The 14,169-nt window shown below is 46.9% G+C and overlaps 1 protein-coding gene across 1 annotated transcript in view; it reads right to left on the minus strand.

Annotated features, from left to right (window-relative positions):
• The window catches only part of Abcg5 (ATP binding cassette subfamily G member 5), a 24,838-nt gene continuing 10,669 nt past the window's right edge, over positions 1-14,169 (minus strand). Inside the window, exons 6-13 of the mRNA NM_031884.2 lie at positions 13,981-14,120; positions 12,949-13,078; positions 12,049-12,262; positions 11,744-11,949; positions 10,769-10,907; positions 6,519-6,704; positions 1,949-2,061; positions 1-508 (exon numbers count right to left, since the gene is read on the minus strand). Coding sequence (NP_114090.1) covers positions 315-508; positions 1,949-2,061; positions 6,519-6,704; positions 10,769-10,907; positions 11,744-11,949; positions 12,049-12,262; positions 12,949-13,078; positions 13,981-14,120 — 1,322 coding nt within the window. The 3' untranslated portion in view covers positions 1-314. The remainder of the gene's footprint in view (positions 509-1,948; positions 2,062-6,518; positions 6,705-10,768; positions 10,908-11,743; positions 11,950-12,048; positions 12,263-12,948; positions 13,079-13,980; positions 14,121-14,169) is intronic.

Consider the following 14,169-nt stretch of genomic DNA (forward strand, 5'->3'; position numbering starts at 1 on the left):
AAACATAATTTTTAAATGGGTTTATTTTTCTGTGACTAGAAAAAAAACACATAGTCAAGCTAATGTCCTGTAGGTTTATGAATTATTATTATTTACATTATTGGACCAGTTCAGTCACAATGTCCAAGCACCACATTGCCCCACAAGCTGGAATAGCAGAGGGCTGTGAGTTCTCGTTGCCCTTGGGGCTCCGGATAGACACAAGGGTCAGACACAAGGGTCGCAGATGGAATCCTGATGGTTGTAGACAGTACTTCTCTGTGCTCCACAGTGGGCGTGCCTGCCCATTAACCCTTTCCTGCCTGTCATCTTAACTATCTGCTAATCAGGTAGTCCCTGACTTTAAAAATCACTATTCCTAGGATGACCAGAGCTGGGATAAACCCATATAAGATGAGGAAGTTTGCCGTGAATCTGGATGTAGCACCTGGGCAGGTTTTCTCGATGAACTGGACCCCTTGGGTGATGGCGCACATCGGGTGATTTAGCATAGAGGTGTTGGATCCACCTGCAAGGAAAAGGCAGTGTCAGCTCTCCCGGGCTTCAGGTTATCCACTCACAAATGTTTCCCTGATGTTAAGAAAGTGCTCAGACCTCTAAGTAGCCCTCTTCATGAAAGACACACAGTGTTCGGAGAACCCAGAGTTAACAGTGCAATGAAGCAGACGTGAGCCTGGCAGGGGAGGGGCCCTGGCTTTGTGGAGATGGAAAACCATTTGCTTGTATTTTAGATTCATTATCCTCTTCCTGGTCTTCACCTACCATCAAATGCCCTGAAGTTACCTGCGTTGTTAGTTGAAGATTTTTAACCACTGAACTCTGCCAGGCACTGGGATTTACAGTGGCCAAGGGACTTGTGTTCTCAGTGCCCACGCGGTCATGAGATCGGAGGCTGACTTTTGTCATAAAAAATGGGTTTACTCATCTGTAATCTACGCACATCTTGGGGGACAGAGGCCACATTAGCTTGCTTTGGTGTGCTCAGCAGATAAGAAATGAGCCTATCTAGAATATACTAGCAATTACGTGGGCCTGTCACTTTATAAGAATATCAAAGTGCCCGGAAGCTATTGACTACTGACAGGAGACTAAAGTTGACCTCTGAATAGTTTCCTTTGAAAAACAAGAGAGAGTGGGGTGTGGCTGTAGAGACGGCTGAAGAAAGAGCACTGTCCACTCGTGTAGAGGACATGGGTTTGCTTCCCAGATTTCACTCAGCTGCTTACGACTGTCTGGAACTCCAGTTCCAAGGGATCGGCCTCCCTCTTCCAGCCTCCGCCAGCCTCTAGGCACTCACACAGCGTGCACACAGACACACACAGAGGCAAACATTCCCAGGTGAAATAAATTATCTTTTTAAAATGCCTTAAATCAGAGAAAATGGTGGGTTTTCAGGTTTAAAATACCTTTATTATGGGATCTGCAACCCTATAGGTGGAACAACATTATGAACTAACCAGTACCCCGGAGCTCTTGACTCTAGCTGCATAAGTATCAAAAGATGGCCTAGTCGGCCATCACTGGAAAGAGAGGCCCATTGGACACGCAAACTGTATATGCCCCAGTACAGGGGAACGCCAGGGCCAAAAAAATGGAAATTGGGGGGTAGGGAAGTGGGGGGGGAGGGTATGGGGGACTTTTGGGATAGCATTGGAAATGTAATTGAGGAAAATATGTAATAAAAAATATTTTTTAAAAAAACCTTTATTATGAAAACACAATATTTCAGAAGCTTAGGATGATAACTTAGTCAAGCCACAGAAGCAAGAAGACCTGAGTTTGGTGTGCACCCACAAAACGCTGGGCGTGGTGACACATGTAATCCCAGCACTGGAAAGTCAACCATCCCTAACTCTTGGTGTCCAGCCAGCCCAGCCCAGTCAGAGAGCCCGGGTCTCAGCTTAGTTAGAGTAGCATGCAAAACAATATTGTAAAATAGAACACTTACCACAAGTGAAGTTCAGGCCGTAAAACTCATTGACCACGAGAATCTCACAACAGTATTTTTGGAATGTAAAATAACCCAGGATTTTTAAAGGAATGGGCATTTCTTGTATGTTTCTTAAGAAAAAGAGAAAAAGAGGAAGAAAATTCAATAGGTTCTAGGAAATAGTTTTACTAAATGAAAAAAAAGAAGTCTTTATGTTTTCTAATCTAAATATAATCTTCCATTTCTATGGTAAAAGTGATCCTTACTGTAAAATCGTCAAATAACATGGAAAACTGTAAGTAAATACCACTACCCAGAAACAACTGCTGACATTTTGGCGTTGTGGTATAACATGTGTGTTTGTGAGACTCACACCATGTAGAACTAGACTGTTCACACTCTTGGTGAGCTTTACTCCCACCTAGATCCCAGTCACCCCTCCATGTCAGTCAGCGTGGTGTTGGCATCTACCTGGCAGCCCATCTCAGTAGAGACCTAATGGCTGTTGGCTTGTTCTTTCTGTCTCTGTCTCTCTTTATCTCTTTATCTCTGTCTCTCTCTCTCTCTCTCTCTCTCTCTCCATTACTTAAATAAACATGCAAGAAATCATACACCTAGCACACACAACATCATCTGACTAAGCAGAGATCTGAAGGTCCTAAGGGTGATTCAAGAACCAGAATATAAGGAGTATAAGGAGTTGGGCTGTGGCGAAGCACACCTTATAACCTCAGCACTTGGGATGTAGAGACAGGCGGATCTCTGTGAGTTCGAGGGCAGCCTGGTCTTCAGTGTTAAGCTCAGGACAGCCAGGGCTACACACACACACACACACACACACACACACACACACACACACCCTGTTTCAACAAAACAAACCACCACCACCAAAATACAAGGGGAAAAGCTGAGCCTGCAAGCAGAGGCTCTCTCTCGGGTTTGAGATTGACTGGGTGTTCCTGCCCCTTGTTCCTTTCTTTATCCTGTGAAGCAAGCTCCTTTCCACTCTGTCTCAGGAGGAACTTCCCGCTAATACTGATCCCCTCTTGGAGCACTGTATGGTTTCTATCAGTAACCATCTATTATGGGACCTGTGAGATGGCTCAAGAGTTTGGAGCAGTTTTTGCTCTTGTAGAGGACCTAGGTTCAAATCCAGCACCTACATGGTGGCCCACAGCCACTTGTAACTCCAGTTGCAGAGGGTGCAACAGACTCTTCTGACTTCCTTAGGCATCGACACACATGTGATACACAGACATTCACACAAGTAAAACAATCATAAATATATATTAAATAATTTCTCTTTATGAGACTCTAATCCTAGGTGCTCAGGAATTCTTGTTGTTGTTGTTGTTTTAGTTTTTTCAAGACAGGGTTTCTCTGTGTGGCCCTGGCTGTCCTGGAACTCGCTCTGTAGACCAGGCTGGCCTCAAACTTTGCAGAGATGGACCTGCCTCTGCCTCCCAAGTGCTGGGGTTAAAGGCGTTAAAGGCCTGCTCCACTGCCCGGCACTTTGGGATATTTTTAAGTATCCTATCCCTAAAGAACTCACCATGCAGTTGGGCACATCGACTGCACACCCTCAATGGTACAATAGTATACAAGAGCACACCAACAACCAATGCCACATGTCCACCTCACCCTTACGGTTCATGTTTGTTGTCTCTCCTATACCCAGGTGGTTCCCCCAGACCCTTGACTTGGAGCTACTGGCAGCTTTCCAAGATGAGGAACTGTGGGCTGGGAAGGGTAGATGGGGAAGAAATTACAGAGGAGAAGGAAAACATAAGGAGGCAGATGGCCTAAGCACAGGCCTGTCAGCCCCACAGTGCCCCTAGACCGAGCGAGGGTGGGAAGTGGCCTTGAAATGAGTTGACCCTGAAGAACCATGAAAACAATCAGGGTGTTTTAAGGAAGTGGATGCAGCACCAACAGGCAGAATGAGGAGGGTGTGACTGAGGCAGCAAAGAAGGGGGAGCAAGCTATGGCAAAAGACCAACTATGAGATGCAAAGACCTGGACAGGGTGGTGGCCCCAGAGGGACTGCCCTCTGGGGCCTGCCCTGCTGTGTACTGCTGCTTTGAGGTCAGGAGTGTGCCCTCATCTCTCCCTGTGCACCGAGCTGAGCACAAGACACGTGCCCCGTGTGCACATATACTTGATATCAGGAAGGAAACCCACACAGCCTGCACCTGACCCCTGTGTACAGCCCAAAGAAAGTCGTTCACTTCTTTGTTCAGTCTAACCAGTGACTTTTGCAAACTTAATTGGCTCTAGGTCCTGCGCTGCTCACTAAGGAAGACTGTGGTGATGAATGGTACATGCTGCTGCTCTCAAGACCGGCAGTCTTCAATATTAAAGAAAGGATGCAGTGTAAGATGGCCTTAATGGTGTGTGTGTGTGTGTGTGTGTGTATGTGTGTATGTGTATGTATTTGTGTGTGAGTGTTTATATTTGTGTGTGTGTGAGTATGTGCGTGTGTGTATGTGTGTGTATGTATTTGTGTGTGAGTGTTTATATTTGTGTGTGTGTTTGTATTTGTGAGTGTGTGTGTATGTGTATGTTTATATTTGTGAGCATGTATGTGTGTGTGTATTTCTCTGTTTATGTGTGTTTGTATTGTGTGTATATGTGTGTTTGTATTTGTGTGTGTATGGTGTGTTTGTATTTGTATGTGAGTGTGTGCATGCTTATGTGTGTATGTGCATGCTTGTGTGTGTATGTGCATGCTTGTGTGTGTATGTGTGTGCTCATGTATGTGTGCATGCTTGTGTGTGTATGTGCATGCTTGTGTGCTCATGTGTGTATGTGTGTGCTCATGTGTGTATGTGGGTGCTCATGTGTATGTGCATGCTTGTGTGTGCTCATGTGTATATGTGTGTGCTCCTGTGTGTATGTGTGTGCTCGTGTGTGTGTTCTCATGTGTGTATTTGTGTGCTCATGTGTATGTGCATGCTTGTGTGTGTATGTGTGTGCTCATGTGTACATGTGTGTGCTCATGTGTGTATGTGTGTGCTCATGTGTGTATGTGGGTGCTCATGTGTATGTGCATGCTTGTGTGTGCTCATGTGTATATGTGTGTGCTCCTGTGTGTATGTGTGTGCTCGTGTGTGTGTTCTCATGTGTGTATTTGTGTGCTCATGTGTATGTGCATGCTTGTGTGTGTATGTGTGTGCTCATGTGTATATGTGTGTGCTCATGTGTGTATGTGTGTGCTCATGTGTATGTTCTCATGTGTGTATTTGTGTGCTCATGTGTATGTGCATGCTTGTGTGTGTATGTGTGTGCTCATGTGTATGTGTGTTCTCATGTGTGTATTTGTGTGCTCATGAGCACACATAGGAGCCCAGAAGAAGATGTCATGTATTCTTCTCTGTCTGTCTCCATCAGGTCCAGTGAGACAGGGTCTCCTACAGAACCTGAAGGTTGTGATTTGGGGGCCAGGCTGGTTCAGCAATCCCTCTGTCTCTGCTGGGGCTACAGGCCATGACTTTTGTGTGGATGTGGGGAGCCCACACTCAGGTCCTCCTGCTTGCAGAAAGCCTTTTTCTCTCTGAGCACCGCACCAGCCCTTTAAGCTAAGTAAACAAAGCCATCACCATTCCCTTAGGGCTCCCTACTGGATCCCACATGTAGTGTTGCCTGGACAGATTTAACACTCTACATCTTTAGACCCTTTCTGTGACTAATTGTAAAACATATGTGCATTGCATGTGTGTGCTCTTGGTTATAAAATGGTATATGATAGGAAAATTATACAGTAAAATGCAATGAGAAATTAAATATCATCCAGAGAATTTCAGTGTTGACCTTTGGCACGTGTCCACTAATCTTTGTTCTCCCTTGAATAGCTCTTTATCCTGTTGGCTCTTTCCTTACTTGACTGATTTTAATTCCAGAGCACACATGCTTGCCTTCTTGCTGGCTAGTGCGAGGACGGGGGATTAGCCAGGTCAGCCACATCCCCTTCACTAGTGTACAGGGTTCTGAAGAGATGGCTTAACTGTGTGAGAGCACTCAGCTGCTCTTGCAGAGGTCCTGAGTTCAGTTCCTACCACCCACACGGTGGCTCATGACCATCTCTAACTCCAGTTTCAGGGGATCTTCTGCCTTCTTCGGGCCTTTATAGGCACCAACACATACATGGTGCATATACATACATGCAGGCCCTCGAGCACACACATGAAATAAAAATAAAAATGTTTAAAATGGGAATTGAGCGTTACTTGTACCGGTTAGATGTGAGCTAAAGTGCACAGTTTGGCTGTAAATTGGGCTGAGAGTCTCCTAGAGAATCCAGATTGCTTTGTGTCTTTTGTTTTCCTAGCGGTTACACGTGAGGCACAGCAGTAACGTGCTTACGTGGTTGTGTCCTGATTTCTACCGAGAAGACATCTTTCTAGCAAACTGAACAGTTCAAAGCCTGAGGCAATAATGGTTGGCAAGTGGTAGAGCCATCCCAGACTACAAGCGCTGAGTCTAAGCAGTGTCACTGAGCTCCCTGGCTTTGCTCGATGACAGTCATTGTTAGGTGATCCTTGTCCGTACATCCTGCCAGACAGAAATCGCTCCAATCATTTCTTCTTACCTGATAAATCCAGATCCAATAAGCAGCCCAGAGATGCTGAGCAGAGCCACTATACTGTTGACAATATTAGGGTTTTGGACTATACCAAGCAGCACAAGTGTTAGAAATTCTCCAATTAAGTGAGGGGCCAAAAGAGCAGCAGAGAAATATCCAAATCTGGCAACTTCAGGATACAAGCCCAGAGTCCTAGAAAAACATGAGGTCTTTAGTTTTCTCCCCACACACTATCATTTAAGACAAGGACCATATTTGCCTCCCGTGACTACCCCTTGCTGGCTGGTGGGAGGTGGAATTAGCAGGGGGAGCCACAGTCCCCTTTGCCAGCCCTCATAGGAACAAAGCCGACATTTTACCTACTTATTACCACAGTTGCTTCTATTGCCTTCAACTCAGTGTGCATTGCTTGTTACAGCTCCTTGAGCTCTCACGGTAAAATATTAAATTGCTTAGACAACAGCCTCCCAGGCAGGCGTGTGCAGGGCTGTTGAACTCTCCTGGTCTCTTCATAAATAACTGTGGTCTTCCTGCCATTCCTACCCCAACGCCCAGGGCTCCCCCACCGTGCCGCCCTGACCCCATCCCTATTCTGTAGGATCATTGCCAGCATGCAGTCGCTCACCATCCACACATTACCCTCCCACTCCATCTCTGTAGTGTCATTTATTCTAAGAGCCTTGATTTGACCTTCCTATTTTTGGAAACAAGCTAACCTACGTCTGTGCACTTTCCTCGTCTTTCATCAACTTACTCTCACCGGCGACAGTGTGTCTTTGTACGGATTCCACCCAAGAAAGTTGAACTTTTGGATTGTCGTGGCAGCCAATTTTTATGCTGTGCTATTGAACCCAAGGCTTCGTGCAACTTAGGCAAATGCTCTATCAACTGAGCCACATCCCCAGCCCTGATAGTGTGTTTTAAACTCTCATTAGACTTGGGGGCCCATCAGTCTGTTTGTAGAGCAAAGGAAAGAAAACAAAACAAACAAACAAACCAAATGCATGTTTGATCTGCAATGTGCAGCCTCCCCGCCAGCCTTGAAGGGTCTCCTTTCCCTTGCTCAAATCACCATGGTTTTTTATTACGTTAATTTTCTTCTCTGTCTTGTGGTTCTTAAAACAGTCTGCTGCCTTTGACAGTTTTATAGTGAGGGCAAGGATCAGTCTCCACCCCAGCGTTTTCCCTCAGTCTTTTAACTTCCTTGACACGGAAGTGGCTCCTGGTCAGCTGGTCTCCACTGCCTAACCTCAGCCACTCGCTCGCTCGACAGTGATCAGAATCTTCCACTTGCAAAAATTCAGCCTGACGTTTTCAAGCCTGGCCTCTGCCCCTCGCCCCCAGGCCTCTCTGACTCCTGTGCTTGCTCCCCTCTATACCTCTGTCCTAGGAACCCTGCCCACTTCAGGGGTCAGAAGTCACCATGGCCTTGCTGTGCCAACTGGATCCGCTCTTCCACGTCGCTATTTTGCCTTAGCTGGCTTTGGGATCCCCTAAGGTTTTCTCTTTACATCTTGGGGTCCAGGGGAAGATCATCATGGTGCATAAACCTGTATTTAAGTTACTTTCTCTCTCGGTGCCCCAATCTCACTCTCTTCTCCATTCTCAGAAAGAGAACTTACCTTCTGTTATATGAATTTCTGTCTGCCTATCTATCTATCATCTATTTATTTATCTATGTATCTGTCTATCACCTATCATGTCTGCCTATCATCTATTTATGTATATATCTATGTATCTATGTATCTATCTATGTATCTATCTATGTATCTATCTATCTATCTATCTATCTATCTATCTATCTGTATTTCACTTTCTCTCTGTGTCTGTCTGTGTCTGTCTGTCTCTGTGTGTATGTATGTGTGCATGTGTGTATGTGTGTGTGTGTGGTGTGTATGTGGTATGTGTGTGTATGTGGTTTGTGTGTGTGTGGTGTGTGTGTGTGTGTGTGTGTGGTGTGTGTGTGGCTTGTGTGGTGTGTGTGTGTGTAGTGTGTGCGTGTGTGTGGTGTGTGTGGTGTGTGTGTGTGTGTGTGTGGTGTGTTTGTATGTGGTTTGTGTGGTGTGTGTGTATGTGTAGTGTGTGTGTGTGTGGTGTGTGTGTGTGTGGTTTGTGTGGTGTGTGTGTGTGTGTGTATGTGTGGTTTGTGTGGTGTGTGTGTGTGTGTGTGTGTGTGTGTGTGTGTGTATGTGTGTGTGTAGTGTGTGTGTGGTGTGTGTGTGTGGTATGTGTGTGTATGTGGTTTGTGTAGTGTGTGTGTGTGTGTGTGTGTGGTGTGTGTGTGTGTGTGTGTGGTGTGTGTGTGGTTTGTGTGGTGTGTGTGTGGTGTGTGTGGTATGTGTGTGTATGTGGTTTGTGTAGTGTGTGTGTGTGTGTGTGTGTGGTGTGTGTGTGTGTGTGTGTGGTGTGTGTGTGGTTTGTGTGGTGTGTGTGTGGTGTGTGTGGTGTGTGTGTGTGGTGTGTGTGTGTGTGTGTATGTGGTGTGTTTGTATGTGGCTTGTGTGGTGTGTGTGTATGTGTAGTGTGTGTGTTTGTATGTGGTTTGTGTGGTGTGTGTGTATGTGTAGTGTGTGTGTGTGTGGTATGTGTGTGTGTGTGGTTTGTGTGGTGTGTGTGTGTGTGGTGTGTGTGTGTGGTTTGTGTGGTGTGTGTGTGTGTAGTGTGTGCATGTGTGTGTGTGTGGTGTGTGTGTGTGTGGTATGTGTGTGTATGTGGTTTGTGTAGTGTGTGTGTGTGTGTGTGTGTGGTGTGTGTGTGTGTGTATGTGGTTTGTGTGGTGTGTGTATGTGTAGTGTGTGTATGTAATGTGTGGTGTGTGTGTGTGTGTGTGTGTGTGTGGTGTGTGTGTGTGTGTGTGTGTGTGTGGTGTGTGTGTGTGGTGTGTGGTGTGTGTGTGTATGTGTGGTTTGTGTGGTGTGTGTGTGTGTGTGTGTGTGTGTGTGTGTGTGTGTGTTTCCCTCCATGACTAGGTTCACTTGCACCCACAGTGCCATGCAGCTCTGACACTCCCGTATACATAACTGGGCATAACTACTTTGGGTGGAGTGTTCATCTACTCATGATCTGTTTGCCTGCGTGCTAAGTTTGCAGCGCTGGAGAATCTAACTCTGGACTCTAGGAGAGCCTTCTCATGGAGCTACACCTCAAGTCCTCAAATAGATTTTTAATGGTTTTCCTTACCATATTCTAAGACAACTACTCTTTGTCTTAAACTCTCAGCCTAATGAGAGTTTAAGACACATTGTCACCGGTGACAACAATTTGATGAAAGAAATATACAAGGAACTTATAAGGATTAAGCCAATGTCCCTCTTCATCCTAACCAGTACCAGCTCATATACTCACTGCTCCTGTCAGCTCATGCCCTGTCGCCCTGTAAACCAGACTGCAACCCACTGTGCTCTAGACTTCTGGAACATGTCAATGGGCCAATGACCTCCTCATGTTATGCCTTCCCTCCTTCAACCTGTCCTGGTACTGAGCATGCTCATAGTGCATGTGCCTCACCTCTGTCCTCTGAGTAAAAGTGCCTCCTGAGAGCCTAAGCCTGCCCGCCCTTGGTTGTCTTACACTTGCATGCGTGCAGCTTATATACACAGTTCATGTTGCATAGCACGGGAACTGCAGAGGTTGCAGCTAGGAGCACCTGCAGAGGACACCAGGCAGTGAAGAGAGACAGTGTCTCAGAGACCTGCCCGGAGTCCTCTCTCCCTTGTCACTAGTGGAGTCAGGACAAGTCCACTTGTGTCCTCCGTGGCTTCCTACAGCAGAGCCACATAGGGAAGAGACAGGGCAGAGACAGATGGGGAACCATTCTAAGCTCTAAGCAATAAAGGTCTAAGAGATAAAGAGCAAAACCCGCAGAAGTGATGTGGTTCCCAATGCCTTCTTCCCATAGCCATTGTCTTCCCTGAAGCCCTCTCTACCCACCAAACTGTGATGTGCAGCTCCATCAGCAAAGCTTCAGGCCGAGGGGCTGCTATGCCCTGGGGAGGCCAGCTAGCCCGGGCACCTGTGTCCCAGCTTCTTGTGAACACCTCTTCTGTAGCCCAGACCCTCAGAGTATGACACAGTCGTGCTGGCTGCTCTTGGGTCCCAGGCAGCCCTCGGGGCAGGGGGGGGGTGCCCTGTTATTGCATAGACAAGGATGGAGCGGTTCTCCGGGGAGCTAGCTGCATCACACGTGGGCCATCACCTCCGTGACCCCACGAGGAACCTGGCTCAGGGGATCCGAATGCCCCTGGACACCGCCTTACCAATAACACACACTGCTGAAAATGACCGTGGCGATGACGCTGAAGGGGAGGACGTGTAGCACGTAGGCGAGCAGCATCTGCCACTTATGATACAGGCCATCCTGACTCTCCTGGTCGCTGACGGCTCTCAGCATGGGAACTGGCATAGAAGAGAAACAGTAAGTCACTGCACCGCTGAGGGAGGGAAGGCTACCCAGGCTGAACTCGACGTCAGCCAAGATGGTGGCCAGAATCACGAAAAGACAATACAAGCTCCCACCTCAAAAAACCTACATACTACCTGGGGGCAGTGTGGTAGCAAAGACCCCACACTTTGCTCTCTTCTCTCTGAAGTAATAAAGCGCACAGAAAGGGGGTGTGAGTGAGTGACTCAGAGTCACTTGTCCTCTCTTGCAGGATCCTGGTCCCCACAGCAGCCAGGACATTGCTTCCCAGGAGCTGGAAAAGCCTGGTAGAGGCAGAGGCTTAACCATCACCCTCCTCCCCGTCTGCAGCCAACTTTCCAAAGCACCGGTCTTCCCTCTTCCCTGCCCTTGGTGTTACATTTTGGAAGTTCCTCCAATGCCTATTCTGCGGCAAACCATAGCGCCAGGCAGCACAGTGCTGCCTCTGGGTCCCCTCTGGGTTTAAAAATTAGGTGTTGGCGCTTCCAAAATAGGATCCAGCATGATAACCGAGTCTGTGCCAACTGAAAGTCCTGTTCTAACAAGAGTGAAATGTTGAAAATCTCTTTTCAAATTCTGTGTCACATCACCTGGCGTTTTCTGGGTCCTTCAACCCTCAGAGATGCCCATTTGGTGAGCTCACATCAAGGGGATCCTACAGTAAATCACCTTTCCTTGGAGAACTGAGGGAAGGGCAGGCTTAGCTTAGAGAAATTCCTTTCTAATGGTGAGCTTTTGGAAGGCAACATCTGGAGCAGACAGCCTTGGGGGAGAGAGCTGCACCCACACACACACACACACAGGCACTTACACAGATTCACAGCATTGAGCATGCCGGTGTATGGGGTGGCACCCACAAGCTGATAGAGCAGCCCCACGCGGTCCTGCACAGCGCCCTTTAGCGTGTTGTTCTGGACGCGGAGAAGGTAGAAAATGAGGAAGAGGCCCATGATCAGATTCTGAACGAGACGCATAATCACTGCCTGCTTATTCCTCATTAAGTTTCTTGTTACTCGCCTGAAAACCAAACGAGACCATTTCAGGTCCTTTATTTCATCATTGTAAATGAGTGTGAAGAGCTAAGACAGCCCTTGGCTGTGTTTCCAAGGCTCTTACCTCAGCAGGACACCAAGCTTGCCGAACATCCCAGGAGGATCTTTTGTTTTGAAAGGAACCGTGGGTAAGGTTTTCAGGTATCGTGCTCTTTCAATGTTCTCCAGAATTTTGTGATAGATGTCAGATTCCTTGAAGGCACATTCCAGCATCTGTACTCGCTTGTACGTTTCTATTTCCCGCTCTCTGCTTTGGGTGTCCACTGATGTCAAGTCCACTAAAAGTTTTCCCCAAAACATATGTGTTTCTAAATACACATGCACACACACACACAAGCACACAATGGGCAATCATACATGATTCAGCAGCCACTCTTTACCCTATCTCAATGGAGAAGCTCTTATCACTAATGACTGTCTGGTATACTAGAATGTCTACAGCTACCCAGAAAGGCCATGAGCATCCCATGACAACTGCCTGGGAGGATTCCAAAATGCGACTAGTTTTTCTCTGACAGTCTGCGAGAGAAGCCCCATCGTATGCTCTGCTCAGTCAGTAGAGGCAGGTTAACTGACCTGCCAAATTAACTCCTTGAAAAACAAGAGAATATCAAAACAAAGGCATAAGCAAAAGTCACTAAACCAAAAGCCTAGAAGAGCCGGTGTCATCCATGCCAAAATCAAAGATAAGGAAGATTTAGGGCTGGCAAGATGGCTCAGCAGGTAAAGGCGATTGCAACCAAGCCTGATGACCTAACTTTGATCCCTAGAAGCCATGTCGTAAAAGGAGAGAGCCAACTTCTCCGGTTGGTTGTCCGCCAACCTCTACATGTAGACTATAGCACAAATGTGCATGTAGGCACAGGAGTGAATACACACACACACATACACACACACTAAAAAAAAAAATTAAAAAATATTTCCAAACAGCCATGTTAGTAAACATTTTTAAGAATACACTTACTGTAAAAATCAAAGGGATTGGAATGTTCAGGACAGGGGTAACCACAGTTATTGAAGAAGCCAAGCATCTCCTCTGGGGTGCCACAGAACACCAACTCTCCGTAAGTCAGGATGGCAATTTTGTCGAAGTGCTGCTTGGACAATAGATGGTGTTAGTGTGTGCTCCAAAGCCTGGGTTACTCCCATATATGGGTGTTGTTATATGCCTCTGAGTCCCAGAATCAATCACACTTGGGCCACTGAGAGAGTGGCCATAAGCAACCAGAGTAGTGTTTTGTGTGTTGCTTGGTTTTGAAATATTAAATCATTATCAATTGACAAACAAACAAATACTGGCTAACTAAAAGGATGCCATGGGTATCAAATGAAATTTCTTTGGGGTAAAGTCTATAATGTGGTGATGAAATGGGGCTTTGGTGGCTAACTAAGTCATGATGCCACTGCCAGGTGCCTCCCCTCCCCGTGTGTGTGTGTGTGTGTGTGTGTGTGTGTGTGTGTGTGTGTGTACATGCACGCATCAACATCATGTGTCTTGCTTAATTACTCTCCATCTTGTTTGAGACAGTGTCCCTTACTGAACTTAGGGATTCAGCTAGACAAAATGGCCAGCAAGCCCCAGAGACCTTCCTGCCTCTGCCTCCCTTGCCCTGGGTACCAACACCTCAGTGCCCAGCTTTTACAGTCATGGGGAGTCCAAACTCAGAGCAAGCACATTACCAACTGAGCCATCTCTCCAAGCTGCCACTGGCAGCATTTTACCAACTGTGTGATTCTGGCTCCATTTCAAGTCATTTCTAACTTGTCCCCTTTTCTCCCTTCAAGTGTGTATGTGGATGCTTAACCCCAGGATTGCTTTGTGGACTAAATGATGGTGGCCTGAATGAGCTAGTGTATAGACTATGCTTGGCATGCCTTTGGTACTGTGTAAATCAGCCTGTGTTCTCTCATTACTGGCGTGTGCTCTTTACCCTGCCCTGCCATTCCCGGTTCAAGACACCATGCTCCTACCATTGGGTTCAGTGCATTCCCTTACTTGGAAGAGCTCAGAGCGAGGCTGGTGGATGGTGACAATCACAATTCGGTCCCTGCGAGCCAGCTCAGCCAAGAGAAGGACAATTTGATTTGCAGTCATGCAGTCCAGTCCTGTGGTTGGCTCATCTAGCATCATGACCTCTGCCGGCAAAGAAGGGTCAGGTATCTGAACCACTGCCCAGCATGCTCT

This window comes from Mus musculus, chromosome 17 (genome assembly GCF_000001635.26).
Source record: "Mus musculus strain C57BL/6J chromosome 17, GRCm38.p6 C57BL/6J".
Classification (NCBI taxonomy): domain Eukaryota; kingdom Metazoa; phylum Chordata; class Mammalia; order Rodentia; family Muridae; genus Mus; species Mus musculus.